The sequence below is a fragment of the Achroia grisella genome, unplaced genomic scaffold (genome assembly GCF_030625045.1).
Source record: "Achroia grisella isolate CSIRO2021 unplaced genomic scaffold, CSIRO_AGI_Agris_v1 utg204, whole genome shotgun sequence".
NCBI classification, from domain to species: domain Eukaryota; kingdom Metazoa; phylum Arthropoda; class Insecta; order Lepidoptera; family Pyralidae; genus Achroia; species Achroia grisella.
The window spans coordinates 635528-657130 of record NW_026712703.1 but is presented as its reverse complement, the minus strand read 5'-3'; the positions used below and the strand labels follow the sequence as shown (position 1 = coordinate 657130).

At 31.2% G+C, this 21603-nt stretch overlaps 2 protein-coding genes across 2 annotated transcripts; both read right to left on the bottom strand.

Moving 5' to 3' along the window:
* Window positions 1-79: 79 nt before the first annotated feature.
* Window positions 80-11209, bottom strand: LOC131841922 (protein retinal degeneration B). The gene is made up of 2 exons (XM_059190317.1): window positions 11052-11209; window positions 80-8652 (listed from the first exon to the last, which is right to left on the bottom strand). The coding sequence occupies exon 2, from the start codon at window positions 8609-8611 to the stop codon at window positions 5096-5098; it is 3516 nt and encodes a 1171-aa protein (XP_059046300.1). The 5' UTR covers window positions 8612-8652; window positions 11052-11209; the 3' UTR covers window positions 80-5095.
* Window positions 11210-13696: 2487 nt separating this feature from the next.
* Window positions 13697-21447, bottom strand: LOC131841888 (carnitine O-palmitoyltransferase 2, mitochondrial). The gene is made up of 8 exons (XM_059190251.1): window positions 20474-21447; window positions 19857-20035; window positions 19422-19692; window positions 18532-18722; window positions 17998-18167; window positions 16924-17037; window positions 15461-15762; window positions 13697-14759 (listed from the first exon to the last, which is right to left on the bottom strand). Exons 1-8 carry the CDS (start codon window positions 21100-21102, stop codon window positions 14633-14635), a joined length of 1983 nt encoding a protein of 660 aa, XP_059046234.1. The 5' UTR covers window positions 21103-21447; the 3' UTR covers window positions 13697-14632.
* Window positions 21448-21603: the final 156 nt, after the last annotated feature.

Sequence of the window (21603 nt, the reverse complement as noted above, 5' to 3'; positions counted from 1 at the left end):
GTTGTAAATAAACTTCATAATTATTATATTATTGTTTGTCATTTTGGGTGCGAAAGACAATGAAACCATAATAGCCAACAACAATAATTTATTATATCCACACATTTAGATATTACACAAATATAAAAGAACAATTTGAAGCTAGCACAGCACTAGGCGGGATGTCAAGGAAACAAGTTTCACAATCAGAATATCTAATTCCACGTTTACATTAAATACCGTAACCTTTATAGTCATTAGGTTTATGACTTTAAAAAAATAACACATTTTAAAATAAAATCTAAAATACTGATAACTTTCTAAAAACCCTTCTTTCCCTCGCCTCTCGCTTCCACCCATAACTATATGAGATTTGTAGTAAAAATATTTAAAAATAAGTGATTAATAACAACGATTACCTTATATGATTAGTAATGGGATTAATTACGTATGCGTAGACTAGGCCTACAGAGAAAAGGACCCCTCTTTGTGTTGGATGAATATACTAGGAGTATTATTTGTCGATTATAGAATGGTGCACCGGTCTGCGTTAATAGCATACGCTGATGGGGCACCCGTGGAAGATAATAGAATGTTACTGTGCCTTGTCTGCGCAGGCTTTAATAAAGTCACTATTCAAACAGAAAACAGTGCATACCTATAGTTATGTACCTTTGATTAACATCGTATAGGCATGTAAAACAACACGTATAATCTTGGTGGAAACGTGGAGATATGAGTACAATGTAATAATAAATAAATTAAAATGTAAAGAAATAACTTTACATTTTAATGTTCAAATTCAAATTAATTACTGTTAAAGTTCTTTCTTTATATAAGTTCTCAATATCTATAGCTACTTAAAGTATTAAGTAGCTGTAGATATCTCGTGCACACCAACTCCTAAGTTAATTAAACAATTATTTTAATTAACTTAGGAGTTGGTGTGCACGAGATTTACGAACGACAATGTATGCAAATGTGCTCGTAAAATATAGAAAATTGGCAGACAAATATAAAATAAATCTAGTATTAAAATACATGATTAGATACCAACCCAATACTGGGTGTCATAAAATAAAGGTAATAAAGTGAATAAAATAAGGTGATTTTTCAATGCATTATCTCAGCATTACATTTTGTGACCAGTACATACTTAAATGTCTAATAAATAGGTAGTAGGTATTACATACCTACGTAAGTCAAGTAGGTACATATACAACGAAAAGTTGGAATATTTTGTGACCGAAATAGTGTCGATAAATATTTAATAACATATTAAAGATAAGTATAATTATTCATTTACATATTATTAAGAATTAGAATTAAGAATAGTAATTAGAAAATATATTCAGTTATTTATAACTGGAAAGAAAATCCTTTGTACTGTAAATAAATCGCCTAGATGGTCTAGTAATTGCAAGGTAAATCCTCTTATAATCCTCGTAACAGCTAGTAGTGAGGTAATTATGAGAATCAACATACCATCGATGATCTACATACTACAAGTTTTGATGTAGTGTCATAACGCATAGTAGATCGACAAATTATAATATTTTGGCAGTTTCCTACAGAACCTAGAAAAATAGTTAGGAAAAGTTTTGAATTGTCTATATTAGTACATTCATATAATACCTACAAGGTAATCTTAAAAAAATATTATCCTTAAATAACTAGGTACTAGACTGTTTTTGAGAACTACACAAATATTCTTAAACTTTGATTATATTCGTCAATTGCCAGTTTTGTCTTTGCTATCCCTATTAATTCTAGCTACAATAATAACACAGAAAAAGACGTAGAAATCTATCTGTTTAAATCCTTCATGTGATCACAACAAATTCTAATTATTTCAAAATCAATGTTCAGAATTCAGAACCCTTATACCAAATTTCATCAAAATTTGTTCAGCTCTTTGACTTACTTTCATACGAGTAGGTATAATATTTTTTTGTTTGATGTATGCATTTTCATAAACATTAACAAACGAGATTGACTCATTTATCTAAGTCTTGATTTACAGATGCACAGACCAGTTTTCCAGACATGTTTATAAATTTTCTGATTATTAATAATATTTATACGAGCGTCGTCTTTGAAGTGAATCATGGGCAATCGGATAAATTTATAAGAGGCCGGCCTCGAGAAGCCACACAAGGTCCGGTTGCAGTTTTATCCTATATTCTGGCTTGTGTAGCTTAGGGATCGTTACACGGATTACTACCGACTTGGTAATATAGGACCGACATCCAAATTACCCTCCTGTTAAATATATTAGGCATCTAAGTTATGTTCGGTAGCTAATTTCCCGAGAGTATTGTCCAAGGTTGCTTACTTAATTTCCAAGAATTTTAATGAACTGGAAGGATAGGCATATATACTTCAATGCAAGTTTTGGTACTTGCAAAGTAAATATGATGACTGGCATTTATTGCTAACCACCAATCGGAACCAAATAGCAATAAAACACTCATATAAGATGCCGTCATTGTATACAGAACGTCATAAAAGATTATAGGGCAAACCGTGGCAATATCTATAAATTTACATTAAAAATGTAAGAATGCAGCCACTGAGAGACATCAAACATTTTGATAGAGATAGAAATGTCAATCTTTGTATACAGCTTAATATCTTATCGAGAACTGATGAAATTAAGAAAAGATACGAAAATAGATACATGACGAATAGAATTACGTAGTAGATATATGGGGAATAGAATTCGATAAATACACAACGAAAACGTTATACGATGTCATAAAATAAGCACTCGCTGTTTTCCAGAATTGCTCCGTAAGGGAGAGGAAGTGACACATATTGCATGTAGATACGACTCAATATCGAGCGTGCCAATTGAAACGTAAACAAAGTGTATGACTATGATTAACTCGTGTGATATACAGAATAAGTAAAAAATAGTTAAAAGTATCTACATCTGTAGTTTTAAAATAAACAGAAATATTACATTGCTACTAATCTAATGCATATGTCTATGTTTGCATATATAATATTGTAGATAACGCGTGCATACAATATGGCACTGTATTTACTTCGTTATATTCAGAATGATAAAAATATTAACTAAATAAATACACTTATTCTTCGAATTAAATTGAAGACAAGGAAAATATTTCTTTTACAATTTCATTGAAGTGATGACATAAAAATAAATGTTGTTTTAGCAATTCAATGCTAAGTACCTACTAATTTTCTAATTTAAATACAAATTACATTATCCACGAACTACGATCTAACGCTATAATTAAATTCATAACCACAATTATATCATAACAATAGAAATATCTCTGAAACAGGAATGTACTTACAACGATTATTAATATATATATATATATTATTTAATTAATATAATTTACTTATTTTACGTTCTCGGAGAACTAAAATGGTGAACTAGAAAAATAATTTTATATTTGGTTTATATAATAATATACTTATACGATATAATAGGTATTTTTAATTATAAAATTGAACATGATATTGCCAATTTTATAAATGACTTAGGGAACTATTAATACAACTACATATTTAAAACGAAAGTAAAGCGATAGAAATCTAAACAAATAAAGATCAGCGCAGAGGGTGGCATATTTTCAACTATTTGGAATATTTATCAACCGCATTTGTTATAGGTACAGTTACATAAGCGCCTCGTTCTCGTTAGACATGTGCCTTGTAAATCGTAGAGTACGTGCAAATTGGTATTTTATCATTACGTGCAAATATCTACTCCAAGGACTTCCAAATTATATACGCAGGTCCAAATGAGTTATATAGTATGGGAATGCTTGATATAAGTTATCAAAATAAATATAATATACAATGTGATGTGCGGAACGGTCATTAAAATGTAATTTAGGAAGATTAACTGCGTGGTCTAAATAATTTAATGTCAAACATTTACAAGTACATAAAGACACACTTACGTTATTAAGTCAAAATTAGGTAAGTTTTTGAACCTCTACGTAGGTGTATACGAAATAGAATTATATTATATATTTGGTAATACAAAGACAAAGTAATTCATCGACAAAACATATTTTATCGTTTCGCTAAAATATGTTTTGTCGATTCGGATTCATATAAATCTTGTATACTTGATTACAAAATACCAAAGACTTAGTATGTTCTTGTAGCACTGTCATATAATAAAATATTCCTTTACGTTCTAAGTCATAAAAAATTCAAACGTTAGTTAGCCATTACAGTATATAACAATAATAAGATACATAAACAAATATCATGTAAACACATAAGATTAATTAATACTAAGTAAAGTATTCTTGGGATTTCTGATTAGGAGCAGATATACTTTAAATAGCAATAGAAAATATTGTTTAGTAAAGAGGTATGTAGGTATAGTTAATTTATATTTAAAATTTACGTAGCTGCATAAACAATATCAGACACAATTATTGTACTTTGATACATTTATTTTTATGAAATTAAATAGTAGCCACTATAATGGCTTTTATAAAATATTAAGTACAATTGAGATTATAGATATTCGGTTCTATGTAAAATTCGAAATAGCAGTCAAAATAGCTTAATAGTCATTAATTTTATTAACATTATAAACGTCATATCAGAATAAAATAATACGAGTAGGGCTTCAATTGATTAAATACATCGAATAATTACTATACTAAAGCATTGTTCATGATGATAATGAGATTCACTTTCCTTCATACATATATGTATTGAAATATCGATAATATTATTATTTAAAATACTTAATGCTCGATTATTATTAATCATTATAATAGAGATGTAACAAGATCTTAAAATATGTAAGTCAAAACAGTTAATAAATAAGCAATATATTAGCTTAAATTACCAATAGTTAGGTACACAGTGACTACGAATTTATAACCACATTTGTTCATCACAGCATTGTATGTAGTTCTACAACGCATATAAAATGTTGGTATTAAACATTTTCGATCTCATAATGTATATCGGGTAAGTATTATAGATATTTAGAACAATTTGTACATAGTTTGTAACTTGATACTTCAGAAAAATATTACCACTTTAAAATCACAAGCACAACACTAAAAGGAGCGTGCTATACAGCAGAAAACGGGTTACACTTAAGCAATTAACGTCGATTGCGACTAACAGTGTTATTGGTGACTGGAGCCAGTAATCGACGTGGTACAAGAAGCCGAGCATTGCCTCTAGCAGCTCTGACAGCACCAGGTAGTTTCAGATCCGCTAAATGGGATGCATATCCATCATTCAAAGTAGTGGCTAAATTTACATACTTTTTGCTAATCCTGCCAATGGCATATATCTGTTTTGGGGATAGCCCACAATGATGATAAACACTTATATCTTTCCCTGAACCGTAAGCCGCATATAAAATAATTCCATGATCATTAATAAGGCTGTTTAAGTGTGCAGCTTTATGTCCTAATGGGTCAGTCGAGAATCCATCAGAAAAGAAGACTAATCCATGTGGAAAGTTATGTTCAGCTAACCACGAAACAACTTTTCTCTGTTGCATATCAGGTCTACCAGTAATATAAAGGATAAGATATCCTAAGTCTTGCCAAAAGCGCACTACATCTACAGCGCCAGCTCTAACTTTCGGATCTCTACCAGTAACAGAAACGCTTGCTGTAAAAGAGCCATCAATGCTGAAAACGACACATTCCGTTTGTGGTGGAACTACAGAGAGATGGAAATTACAACTGGTATGATCGCCTCTAACTACAGCCTTGACTGGATAGATACCACAACCTACACTTTGCTTATCTGACAATGTATATATCACCCTTCCTGTTTTGTCTGTAACTGCAGTGGACATCAGTGTCCATTCACCAGCCGGGGGATCTTTCATCATATAGATATCAACCTTCTCGCCAGTTAACGTTATCATGTCCAAAGGACCATACATAAATCTAGCTATGAAAGTTTGTGGAGTATTCTCTTTCACAATTACATCATTAGCTCTATGATTGGCAGCTACATTTTTTAATTTTACAGATGTCCTTTTCCTCATCCATTTCTCTCTTTCTTGTCCTGGCTTAAATATCGGACATTCCTTATCTTCTGAATGACCATACAAGGCTAAATCAAAATGTCCAATTTGTCGTAGTATGAAAGCTATGACATCGGAGCTTTCCCAATAGCTTGCGTGAAATAAATGTGGTAGAGCATTTGTGGGAAAATTTGTTAAACCTTCTGGACAATAAAGGGCGTAATCCAATCGTTTAGATCCCCACCACTTTTGTTGCAAAGCATTCATTGTAATTAATGGAATGTTATCTACCAAACCGCTAACTGTACTTTGAACAGATGCTTCTGAAAGTCTTCGTAAAACAGGCGTTGGTGGCATTTGTAGATGGTCCCCAAACAATTGAGGATGACTTTGAATTAATTCCATCAAATGATATGGTTGACCATTACCTAAAGGGTATTTTGTATAACGAGCAACGTTTATGGGAGGTAAATTAGTAAATCTTGCAGATAGTAAAGGTTCTAATCTCGAAGCAACGGGATCAGTAGGGTGGAATAAATTAAATACTTGTTGAACAGGGGGTTTTATAATATCACGTGCTTTATCATCAGATATTTTCCTTGACGCTAATATAAGCGATAAAGGGCTACCGAACGTAAAGAAATCACTAACTTCGAATTCAAATTTTACATGATTTTCACTAGTGGAAGAAGATCTTCTTCTAGGTGTTGGTGCTTGTAAATGAGATTTATTTAAATAGTGGTCAGTAGGGTCACTAGGAATGGTAATTTCAGTATCTAAAATACTGTTTTCACTATCATGACGCGATTGATACTGTAAAGTTCTGCAAAGTGCATCATACGCTAATACCGATCCCATACTATCACCTACAATACACACTTGACCATTGAATCCTTTACCATCATCAGACTTAATAAATTCATTAAATACAGCATTAGCGGAATTTATTGTTTTTGTTACAGATTCAGCATAATCAAGTGACGATGTAGCAATTAATGGTATAGCACCAATAGGTATGAGATCATTAGTTAGAGATGGCGTCTCCAGAGATGATGGAGAACAATCAAAACTATATGGACTTAAAGTAGAAAGAACACCAAGGGCTTCTGTGCAAACAGAAGGACACGCAACTAATTTTATTGTTACATGACCAACCAATGTTGGATAATGCTGTCGCATTACAGACTCAAATGCACCTTTGAATGTTGTTACATCAGATTTTTTAGCTGTCATATCGACATTTGCATCTAAAACACTTCCAGCATGAAATACCAATATCAGTACAGTAATTGGACAAGTGCTATGCACTGGAGTATCCGGACAACCATCTATACTTTGGTGGCTTTGTAAAGTAAGCAATCTTCGAGAACCTCTTTCTGACGTAACTCTTTTCAAAAATGTTGGATTAAATATGCTGTCTTCATGGGATTGTTCTCCTTGAGTTGGAGATATATCGATATCTGCTTCATCAAGAGAACATAACGATGACCACTTATTAAATGATGATTCACAATCATAAAACTCATCTTCAGAACCCGTTTCAGTTTCCGATTCCCTAACTAAAGTTTCCATTCGCCAATTGGCGACTTGTGCCTGCAAACTTTTTATTGAACCAGAGGAAGATGATCTAAGATTTGATTTGGAACTTTTGTGTTCAGATGGCGGTGTCCCTTCGGGGGTTAAATGTTTTTGAACTCGCTTTTCAGAAGTATTCTTTTTTGTAACCATAGGTGTTGGTATATCTTCATTTTTCTCTAAACTGCTCATTGTTGCTGCAAGTGACTTCGAATTATCTTCAGAAACATCTAACTCATCACTGGTCTCACCCGCCATTTTTTTCTGCAAAGCTAATTGTGTCTGTCTCTCTATTTCTCGAATATCTTCCATTGTGAGACCATGCCATTCATCTTGCCAAGCCCAAGCTTGTCGGTGAGCTCTAAGCATGGTCTTTCTCAATGCAACGTCGTGTATAAATTTCTCTAATTTTGTTTGCATACCCCAATATCGAAATTCTACTCTACAGAGTTTGTAGGCACACATAAGTGACTTTCCATTTGGAAGAGGTTGAGGTTTATCTTGAACTTCTTTCCAATAATCATCCAACCATGTGTCACTTAAAGGGCCTCTGTTACATTTTTGTGACACGAATAATTTTGGATCTTCTTCTTTGATATAATCTGCACCATACAATTGATCTTTAACAACATCTATTATGTCGACTATTCTATTTTTTAAATCACTTCCATTTAATTTAAAGACATTTTCTTGGTGGCCATTGTCAGCATAATAATAAGTCTCTATTTCTAATGAAAATTTTTCAACAAAGGGACATGTATACCTTGTTTTAGTATATGGGTAGGCATTCCAAGCCTCTTCAGAGACTGTTAAGGCAGACTTTGGAAGTAGGCTTTTAAACCAACCAGGTAAATGGCTGCCAACATGGTATATTTTTTGGGTATACTGGCCTTTACCTCCAGGCCCATCTTCATAAGGTTCATTAACAAGAATTTCAACACCACTTCCTTCGCCAGAACTTTCTTCCCTACTTTTTTTAGCTATCATGTACAGTTGGGCGATCCGATATTCCTCTACCGTGAGTGGTAGAGGTATTCTGTACTCTTTTATAAGCATCTTGTACCTATTTATTCATTCCTTGACATTTTATACATTATCTGAAACAAAAGAAATTTCATTTAGGATTGAATTATGAGATAACATTATTCAATTAATATGATAAACTAGCCCCATCTTCTTACAGAGTAGGTAAAGATAAAAGATAAAGAAGATGAGAATGTATGTATGTTTGCTCAATCATGCAAAAATGGTTGATTTAGACGCAATTTGGCACATAGTTATTTATTACCATTCATTACCCAGATCGTGGAATATGCTATTTAACATGGCAAAATATAACCAGCTATATACCATTGGTATGCCTTATCATTCCAGGTACCATACTTTTTTATTTAAGCCTAGTTATTTAATTATTTTAATCAATTCAAACAAATTTTCATGTGATATTCATTATCATCTTGATATAGTGAACTATGTATTTATGTACATATATACTATTATGGACTCATACTAATGTAAAAGCAATTTGCTAGTAGAAGTTAGTTGTTTGATGACAATGATGAAGTTCACTCTTAATATTCCTTTAAATACAACCCATTGCCCATATAACTGTTTATTAAAAAAGCTAATATAAAATACACCTATACTTAATATTTAGTAATCATGGATGGCCATAGTCATTTTTTCAACCTTCAAACTTGCTAAAACTGTTAATGACTCATAAATACAGGTACACAATATTATGTATCTGCTTTGTGTATACTTCCTTTAGCTTCGTTATTGTGTAAAGTTCTAGAAATATATGGTCAGAGCATATATTTGTAAAATTTTAACTCAGATAAGATACCCTGATATAATGATGCCAGGCATAATGATACCTTAAATATCTATGCTTATTTTAAATATAGCATAGACCTGCATATTATTTCTCTCTTCATATTTTTAAACAATAATATAATATTAAGAAAAAAGGGTTGATGAAAATTATAATTATAAAAAGTAATCCAACATCTTTCCAAGTTTGCACTATAAATATTTGTTTGTCATCAGCTGAATATTATTTTATAATATATATAATCTTATATATAAAATTCTCGTGTCACAGTTTTTGTTCACTTACTCCTCCGAAACGGCTTAACAGATTCTCATGAAATTTTGTGAGCGTATTGAGTAGGTCTGGGAATCGGCCAACATCTATTTTTCATCCCCCTAAATGTTAGGGGTAGTCCACCCCTAAATTTTTTTTTTTAAAGGCAAACAATATTTGCTTGGACAGCTAGTATATATATATATGAAAGTTTTGTCTGTAAAGAATATATTTATGAAAGCTTGTTCATTTATGGATGATAGTGGAATGATGCACACATGTGCGCTAATCAGTTTGTGCTGGTGGGGCACCAGTGGATGATATGATGAGTATGAGGTCAGGTCAGTTAGCTCATCATGGTAAATTCACCATGAATTTGTCACAATGGTTTCCAGGGGGAACCATGTGGAGATCAACCTGACATAGAACATTACTGGCGATGTGGTTATTACTCCACATTACTAACAATCCCCTTTCCTCCATATTTACGAAAGTTGTGTGAGTGTGTAGGCCGGACAGTAAGTATAACTGGTTAACAAATATAATCAACTATGCTCTTTTTTTTAATCTGATATTTAAATGGTAATTACCAACAAGTGCACCACTAACCCCACAACCAACATCCTTTTCACCTCCCTTCCATCCTATGTTAAGTTAAATATTCTCATTAATTTTTAAATGCTACACATGGATACTGTTTTTGTATTATTTGCCTGGCTCTAAAATAAATTTGTTGACACATAATAATTGTTAATCTATTTAATTAAGGTAAATTAAAAAAACACCTACCACCACATTTGAGGTTGTGACTATATAGTTTAGAAAAAAGAAAATTTCATATATGGTATGTGATATTTTTGTATGAAAGAGGTAACAAATAACAAAATGTTAATTATTCCTCATCTCTAATAATAAAAGAAACATATTTATAAAGAAAACCAATAAAAACATACATTATAATATAATTGACACCTGCATTTCTCACGTTCTTTTTATAAAGTTTAAAGAAATTGTTTACAAAAGTATGAAATATCACTATTCTGATGACCTAGTATTGAACGCCTTAGATATTGAAACTCTATGATTATGAGATTGAGATAGTTACTTAAATTTATAAAGAACTTATTGAAAAATCGATGTCTGCTGTTATTTTCATTATATTATATTATTTAGAAGGAATTTGTTCACGAATGACTAAATTACTGTAATAAAATCCTAAATGTCTATTGATCCTTTTGGATATAAATTAAAATGTGAACGGAATAGTAATATTAATGTAATATACTGAATGGGATTGCAATATTTATGAAAATTTCATAAATTACTTAATATGTTTCTATTACATAGAAAAAAATTCAAACAATTGGGTAATTTAATTGATTTGATGACATTTGTCGTTCAAATAATTACCTGTAAAACTTGATTTTAAATGCACTTGCACATTAAAAGTTTGATAAATTAAAACATATTTCACACTGGTTATTATTATTTCACAATATCACATAGTGTCTCTTCTCAATTGTACTATTTTCATTCAATATTTAGAATTTATCGTCACAAAACAACACAACCACCGTGAGAAGAAGGATGAACTTTGACATTTTCACATTTGCAAACATCCAATGCAAAAATGGCATAACCGCCGTTCCTTTCCTTTTCATGTTTCACACTAATACACACAAACCTATTGAAATTTTTATTTTTATCTTTTTTCGTGTTGCTAACAAGTAGCTGTTGAAAAATTCAATATGTCCTGTATTATTAAATTTACAAGTACAACAACAGAATCAATCATTTATCGTCCACAAACTAAAGTAAATAAATATATATAGGTATATTCAACCTACATGATACGCGATTGTAGGTTGGAACGTTGTTGATTCTGCGTACAGTAGTACAAACTTTTGTAATGCTGTTCTCAAAGTCAAAATATTCTCTATTGTGTATGGCATAAGATCTTCGCTGCAGGAGATAGTGAAAACGTAGATGGATACAGTTGAATTTCTATCCATAGTCCTTCCCTCTATAGGTATAAATTAAATAAAAAATCGGTCAAGGTAGTGTAGAGTACATTTTCGCAGTCTGAGCGAAAAAACACCATACGTCGTTAGCAAAGTAGATAGCTATGCCAAGTACAGATTATTGAAACAAAATATTTTTTTCCTTCGCTTTTCTCACATTTCCTAAATTTTGACTAAACTGGTAGATTGTAAATAATTTGTCGTTTTATCTTCGTAGATGGTTGAAAATAATTTGATTGCTATAAATACCTACGAACTTATATCTTTTTCGTTACTTGTCCTTTGCTTATCTTGTTATACTGTATAATAACAGAAAGGAATCTACCTGCCCTAAGTTTTCACTGTTCTCTAGTCAGTACTACAGTTACTATCACTAGTAAGTAAATTAACCTACATATGAGGCGGTGGGGACGTACTATCACTATCAATTTTATATGATGATGCGCATCTTAGAATGTAGCACACTATGAATAATGTTCCCTTTACAAGATGGACACGGGAAAATCGATAACAGTCGTCTGTGAATTAAAAAAACTGGCATTGTATTTGCAGATACAGAAATCTCGACTCATTGACATACTAATAATATCACGTTATGTACCTAACTATTCATTCTATAACAGTCCATTATTGTTGAATAATGTCTAAGTACCCGACATGGTTCTCTCCCGTTTAAACAGTGGAAGCGTGAAAATTACATACCTATCAATTTTGTTGGCCAAGTAGTGGTTTGGGATGAACTCTTCATTAATTATACACTTACCTACCTATTAAAATAGTATGTATAAATAAAATATTATATAAAATTAATATTAGATAGTAGGTACCTACCTATATATATATATTATTTCGAACGATGTTACTAATAATATAGACAGCATCCGCAGATAGGCGTTACGTAAGTTATGAACACGGTGTAGTTATTTATAGTAACAATGCGCAGATACGTAATATCTACCTACCCTATACCTATATATACAGTATGGATACAATGGAAAGGGAAATAAATTGAGGTCACAGGTTACAAACCCTGGCTCTTCAGAATCGCGACGCATTAGAATAAAGGGTATCCACGGGCACGGGTATGACGGTACGATGTCGTTGAGACTGTTCATACATACCTATAGACAACCATTAGCTTGTTTGCCATTAGAAACATAAACGAAATTAGAATATAAAATTAATTTTGTGATCAGTTATTACATTTATAATATGAATTAGGTAAGTAGGAATACCTACTATTTCTTTGGAATGGATAAATATGGAAAATTACACCCGCTTGCTAATGGTATACGTTGGCGTGGCATTAATGGAAGATGATAAAACGAGGATGGTTTAAGGGGCCCTCTGACTGGATGGTACTCCCCCATTAGGTATAACCATCCCCTGAGTGACCTCTGCAAATTTTGTACTGACATTCAGAAATCAACTTGTTCTTCAATTATCGTAGCAGTTCACGATTGCCAATTGTTTCCATAATCTTTGAGTATAAAAAGATGAAAGGCTGTGGTCTGTAATACTTAGCCGGATCTGAGTGATCTCCTTTCTAAGGGATAGAGTTAACCAAATCCCTCTTTCAAATTTTCGGGAATTTACCAGTACCGAAAAAAGTCGCTTTAGCACCAGAGACAACCTACTTGCACACGTTCTATGCACAATAGGCGGAGTACCGTATAATCCACTCGATTTGTGTACGTCTCGAGACGTGACAATCCTTTAGGTTTTTTTTCCGTAAGGCATCGAAGTCTTTTTGGTCATAAAATTTCTTTCTCATAACAATAATAAAAATAATCTTTTCATAATTTTAATAGCCTAGTAAGTTGCTAACATAGTTTAAAATATATTATGCATATATTAGCTATTTTTTCATAGCTAGTATATCGATATAACAATTACAATAAAATATAAAGACTTAATTTTGTTAAACCTAAACCCAGTGATGACAACCATAGACATCTGTGACTGGCTCACCAAATTGTGTATGTATTATGTAGGTATTACAAAATAAAATAAAAGTTTTAAATCAATAATTTATTTATAGAATAGAATTATACCCATTGTAAAAAATATAACACCATTACTTACAAGTCAACTAGCAATTATCATTCGATTACAAATAAAAAGTTACGAATAAACAAATGTTGTCAGGCAATAATATACGATGACTAAATCTAATAATTTAATTATAATTTAGACCCCATTGTAAAAATATTACTGTTACTTACAAGTTAATCTTTCCACGAGAAAGAAAATGATTTAACTATTCAACAGTTAATTAGTTTAATTTACCTGATATTGTCAACATAGGACGAAATTTGAAAACAAATTATTTTTAAATTACCGCAAATTACTAAAGATCTATGTTAAATGTCTACTCAGTGCGTTATGAAGGTAAAAATCAATTTTATATTCACAAATTATGCTGTATTATTCGAGATTGTCAGTCATACACAGATACATGATATCTGCTAATATATCACATTATGTATTCTAATATAACACTATGTATTTTTGCCAAAATGAATATGACGGATATATAACATATGCATTATTTACATAATAGGTGATTTTTTTTATGATATTAAAAAATAAAATGTTGGCTTGTATTACAAGTATGTCGCTTAGTATAAGTGGTAAAAAACTTCTTTAATCCTTACATAATACCATATATACACATATTGGTGGTGTAGTAATAATGCACTCACAAGGAAAGCTAAATAATCCTTTAAATATTACCCTGGACTTTTTTCCCAATTATTAATAAAGCTTATATAAAAATACAATCCCATGATTCTATATTTACCCTATTACCTACATACCCATTGACTATAGTGATAAATTTATATATGTTATATATTTATCATAATCTAATTTATTAAATTATTATGTAAGTGTAAATAAATAGTTAATTCGTCTACTTTCTCTTATAAACCAACAGTTTCTTATTATGTAGAAATAATATTTTCTATGTTAACATGATAAAATTTTTGTGATATCAACAAACGATTTGTGTAGGGCTTCGATGAATTGTGAACTGTCATTGTAGTGTTTGTAGCTAGTTACTGCGGCACCCAATTTGTCAGGAAAGGCTGAGTATCTGCAATACAATTTTTAAATATTTTATTTAAATACAATATAAGTTTTAATTCTATGAAAAAATATTTCAATCGTGACAACAATGGTATTAAACGAAACTAGTACCGAAACCTTACCGATTTCAAAAATAAATCATATAATATTGTAATAATTTAGAAATTTGCGAAGACATCGCGTACACTGAATAGTTTGTTGAATTGTGGCTTTGGCAAGGAGAAATGATCTCTGAAAACTGTATGTTAAATTAACCTTAGTCTAGCAGTTAAGTACAGCATTACTTCCAGAGGTTCTATATAATGGAAGCGATTCCTCGCAACATACATTTGTAATCATGAGACTAGATGGTGCTGCATATGCTTATGTTTATTTATAACTTTAATGCACACTGTACATTTGGCAGACTTAAAGCCATGCGGTATTTTCTACCAGTATCAAGCATAGACAGTGCAGAGAATTGTCCGGTCCAAATATAATCATGGAAAAGTATATTTTTATTTGGAAAAGAAATTGCTTATAGTGATAAGACCACCTGTTGTTCTTGATTTTCTATTTATTATTTTTTTCTTATTGTATTTCTTCGATGTACATAATAAAGAGTTTATTATTATTATTATTTTCTATAATAGCGCTTACAGTAAGTCTAATTATAATTTATTTAAAGCATATAAATATAAATTATTTAAAGAAATGCAATGTACATACCCTATACCGAAACCTTCTTTGACTACAGGTCCAAATCCTCCAGCCATTACACTCGGCGCTGACAGTGTGCTTGTACTTAATATGGATTTATTCAAGTACTTGTACTCATATGAGTCATATAATTCTGGCCTTGGTAAATTATTTTCCGCAGCTATTTTCTTCAGGGCAAATAAATGCCGATCAAAACCTTGGCCCATAGCTGCTTCTTTCACCAGTTGACTGTGGTTCGTCGAACATTCTTGCATAATGGCTCGCAGCTCCTCTTTAGAAGATTTATTGAGGTGCAGTGAGTCGCAAAATTCCTGGAAGTAAAAAATATAATAGAATATAGTTTTATGGGATTTGCGTAAGGTTTTAAGTAAGGTATTAGTTAAGCTAAGCTAACTGATTGAGTCTGTTCTAAATCTGGCACAAAAAAAATTATTAGAAAATTGAAGAATTTATGAATGATAATATGTAATATTTTTGTAGAACAATAGTAATATTATCGGATTGCACAAAAGAAAAGAGTGTAGCGGTTTCTATGTTGCTTGTCGCATGCCTCCTTGTTAATATGTTTGTATTGTATACGTTATAAATGTCCAGACAGGCTGTGGAGTGGTCGGCGAGTCATTTACCTCCTTATAATATGGTTCAGCCTAGTGATAACTGACTCACCCGTTATATTCGTGAATGGGCTTGTAGAGATTGGTCAGCTCTGATAAGTATGACTGATTTATTTTGTTACGCAAGTAACTATTTATTTATTATCCTACTTGTCAGTTTGTATTCACGAATAATATATACAACATTTATTTGAGCAACACGCAAATACTAGATAATTTTTCTTGTGATAAGTCCGCGTTCTGAATGACTGGTAGAATCACAAAATATGACTATTCAAAAGTGCTCATATCATAGTAGTATGTGCCAAGTATGTGTTTTTAGAACTGTTACTGTAATTGAATGTATTCAGTATATATATATATAAAAAGAAAAAAGATTGCTCATAGAATTATTTATCTATGTCAATAGTAAAGGTCAGGGAACCGCGTCAAAACAAAGGAGTTTTGATATCAACATGATCGTTAATTAAAGTTTAGATAAGTTTGTACGAATAACATAGGATTTTTTTTCTATAAATTGTTAATGCAAAGACAAACAGACTAACAGGTTGCGTTCATTGAATGTCTATTATTGTCTCAATCTCCAGAGGACATATATAATTTTAAACATCTATCTATACATATTTACGAACAATACTTTAAGACTACGTACGCATGACCAATAAAGAATTTTCTTGACCTTTAAGTACACTGCAAAACTGAGAGAAAGATCCTTTTAAGAATAATTTGATTATTTATTTCGCTTTGGCGAATTTAGTATTGCTTTAATAACTTCTTTTTAAGATATTATGGGGATAACATGACCTAACCATAATTTTACATACCTTGTCTTTAGAAATGTAAAGATTAAAGCATTACCTTAGTCTTCTCAGTGCATGGTCGCATTGTTTCAGTCCGGCCATGTTTGAAAGCAGACGTACTGCAGGATTCGTATGTTCCAACGTAATTTCCACGAAGAAGATGGTGAGCAGCCTGAATAATAATAAATTAAATAGTTACAGTGATACTATTATATACCTACCGACAAATACTAATATACTCTTCACCATCCATAGTAAATCTATCCATTCTAGCACTGTAAATAATCGCATACAGTCGGGCATCAGAAGAATTTCCTAGCGCATGTGTACATCACAGCATATTGTCACCTTTAAAAAATCAAGACTGAGCATCGGAATAACGTTATTCCAATAACATAAAGATAATCCTCATATGCTTGCGTTATATGATATAAACTTGGTTCAAGTTCATTTTATTCGAATTTTGCCATTTTCGTTTGTAACAATAAAATTAAAAACATTGTCATTTAATAAATATTACAACACACATGCAGAATTTACATATATAAAAACATACTAACACTACTAATTTAACACTGAGTAATGAGTAACACTGACATACGTAAAACCTGGGTAGTTTTAGGTAATTTGAGAAATTAGGGTGGCTTAAGAGCTATAACGGTCATCTATTTCTAATCAAATTATTACTAGAAAAGATAAAACACATATGGATTTATCTATTGAATAAAGACGATAACACATCTGGACTCCTATGGCACTAATTTGTAAATACAAATGGATGGAAGATTATTAGGGTCTACATGACATTATTTATAACATTTACAGGGGCACAATAATATTTTGTAGTTGTTAACTCTGACCTTGAGTTGTATGACTTTGTATCAATTACTTCAACAACATTAATTTCATTTGCCTTTTGTTTATTCGAGTTTCCAGTACCAGTTTATTACATCTGGATACTATTTTCATCTTCGTTATATTAGCTATATTTGTTGAATTGTTTAAGATAATATAGTATATTAGTAATATTTAGTTTCAGCATTATGCAATAGTTTAATTGCATATAAATATACACATTTTAGGATAATATGAGTGTTACTTTATACAAATTGGCTTTCATATTTATACTTACTTGAAATCCCAGTTGCATAATACAATCCGGACTGACTTTAAATTTTTTACATGCTTCTTTTGTAAGGCCTTCATATAAAATGTAGTCAATACTTAGAGATTCGCACCATTGATTATATTCTTTCTTTGCCATTTCTATGAAATCTTTTGATTTGTCATCCAAATTGAAATCTTCAAACAAAATAAAATACAATGTTAGGTCAGAATCACTCAATAAATGCTGGAGTGGCAGTGAGTGGAACCCTTGAATTAAATTTATTCTTGGCTCAAATTGCATATCAGACAAAAAAGTCAATTCATTGTAAAAAACATGAACTAAACAGAATTGAAACATAAGAGAAAAATAAATTTAATAAAATACAAATAAAAGTAGAGTCATCCTGGATGATAATGGCTTACTTTTGGTATTTAGGTTCTCGGCATAAATTCTATGTCTAAAGAAATATAAATTCCCATTTTATTTAAAAGAAAGTCAAAGCTGACACAATTGATATGTGCAGGAGCGTTAAAGAAAAGAATTACTTATATTAATTACCTAATTTACTAACAGTTATGTTGCTGTCAGAAGGCTTGGTGTCTGGATGGACAAAGGGTTTAGATGTGGTTTCATTGTATACATCTTGGAAAAACCTGAGTACAGCAACCCCATCGCCCCACGAGTGTTCAAAGTTCACTCCAGATACACCATCAGCAGTTACAATCAGGCTGAAGGACTTGTCAAACCATCTGGAATTATTAATAAAAAATAAATAAAAGGCAGAAGACAGGGCCGCCAAAGAACACGATGGAAAAATGACATCAACCTGATTCTGGGACCGTTCTGGAACAGGGTTGAGGAAGATAAAGCTCAGTGGAGAGAGCTGGAGGAGGCTTATGCCAAAAGGCACACCGAGTTGCAGGACATTTTGTAAAACAACAAATGTACCCCAACTTTCGGGAAATGGGGCTATTATTATTATTAAATAAAAGGCAAAGGCAACAATTTTGCTGCTTAATTATTTATATTTATTATGCAAAGGGCCTGAGAAAAAGGTAGATATCCAAAGAGTAAAGTACATACTTGAGTAATTTTCATTGGTAACACTATATTAATGAGTATTTGTTGGCTAGACAGTTCTTTATAAAAAAACATTTTTGACAAATTTATTTGATTAATATAATATATTTAATTTAATTCTTACATTTTGTTCGAACTCCCTAGTGTATCCCTTTTCATTTACAATATCAAGGCACCTTGATATTGTAAAAAAACTTACAATACCACTGCCATAACCACTCTAGTGAATTTATGGCAGTATGACATCTGCAAGGGCCATGTATATATTTGTAAATAAGAAAAGATTAATTCACATCTAACAAGCCATGTCCATAAACAACAGATAGAGATTTCGTAATCAATAATTATATATTAAAAATTTGACTCACTTGTTTGTCCCTTCACCATGTAGAAAATGTTTGAGGATCTTGTGTTTATCGTCCTGTATCACAATATCATCTAGTACTAAATTAAATATTGCTGAATCTATTTTGCGCAAACTCTCCTGATTGCCTGTTGATTCTAAATGTGCACGCTGCTCTGCCCATACATCACGGTTTTGACATGTCAAAATGCCTAATGGATGGGCTGCTTTTGGAGTATCATCCTTGATGATAGTACTTAAGTTTCCCAGAAATTCAGAAGGTGATAAAATGTTCCCTAAAAACAGCAATAAAATATGAACAGATTATAGCTACTTAATTTAGTCTAGTTTCTAAATGTGATGAAAATGATTTGAATTGTAACAATTACTGAGGAACTTTATTTCAAAATATATAAACAAAGATTAAAGAACTTAATAAATGGAATTTATATACACTTACCATCAGCATCAAATACATCAAATATATAAAAGTTTCCATTTTTCTGCACAACCACATGTTTACTTGATGGGTCATGAAATATTTTATCTTTATTTAATTGAGGTAGGCGTGTCCCACCGAATAACCCAACAAATTGACTCATGTCCAAAGGGAATGCTTTAAATAAATATGCACCATACCTAAAGATTACATTATATCAATTATCATTACATAATGTATGTTTTAGTACTAAACAAAATAAAGTATTATAACATGTTTTTTTTCCTTTTCCATAAATAAGTTTTGATGACAACAAATGCTTTATTTTGGTTGTAATTTTACAAAGAGTATTTGGGAATTTACTTATGCATGTCGTTGAATTGCTAGATTCTAGATCTTCTAAACTGAAATTACACTAAATAAATAACAGATTAAATAAGTTATAAATATACAATGAAGTGTGTAAAGTATATTTTTTAAGTCTAAATTCAATAAAATAATTTTGTCTAATTGAATAATAAAATAAAAATAAATCTGTTATATCTATGAAATAAAGATAGATATTATAATAGATCTAGAACAGAAATAATTAATACAAAAAAATAATGAAGCAGCTCACTGCAGTATTAGTTACATACCATGATACAGCTTCTGGTAAAAGTCCAGTGATAGTTCTGAATGTCTGAGTGTTACTTTTTTTTGGATTTAAATGATACACCTCAGGTTCTAAGATTTGTTCTCTCAGTGATGACATGAATCTCACAGCACTGATTAATAAATTTGTAGCCCTTAATAACTGGTCATTGTAGGCAGTACGAGAATCATTTTGGAATACCAACAATGGATTATAATTTATAGGCAAAGCGGCACGATCTCGTAAATATAAATCAAACCAATATTCAGATATATAGCTTGTATTTTTACAACGATTGTCTTTAGCTATCAATTTCTCTTGCAATATTTTTCCATCATTAGTTACAAAGTCTAAGGTACGGCGTTCAGATTGGTTATATTGATCATCAGTTAGCAATGGTTTTATTGACCTTAGGAAACGCTCACCAGTCTTGGATAAATCCGGTATAGGTAACCGTGGTAAAGACTTTTGAAAGTGCATAGTTGGCAGTTTACTTTGTTGAATGTACTGGTAGTTGACATCCCGAATTTTTCTGTATCTTGAAGTGTTTCTAATTTGAAGTACATAAGGATTTCCACTATGCAGTGTTATGGAGGTCTTTGTAGGTTTGATTATTTTACTTGCGGTAATCATAATTAGTAACAGTTTTACTTTGTACCTACTTAATTTTTTAACGATAATTTCCAGCAGGCGACCACCGATAAAGGAAGGCGATGTAATATGAATTTTAATTATGTATAAATAAGTAAATAAAATATGTCTTTTTTCCGTAGATATCGGTGTCTTGTAATGAATATGCCGAGGAATTAAAAATATTTATAAATATAAGAGTTACAGTACACTGATATTAGGGAATGAATTTGATCGTGCACTGAAACTGAAAGTATATATCAGTAGTATATATTTAATACATAAATTAATTTATAAGAAGAGATACAATTAACAACACTACAATTACAATTAATAAGTAGAAAGAACAAACTAAAACTAAATGAAAAAATGAATGATATTTTGTGACACGAAAAGTATGTGATATTGCTATTTATTAGACATTGACATTGACAAGTTGTCAAATAAAATATGAGCGAAAATACCAAAAACCACTTTGATTTTTTGATCTGTGGATACAAGAAA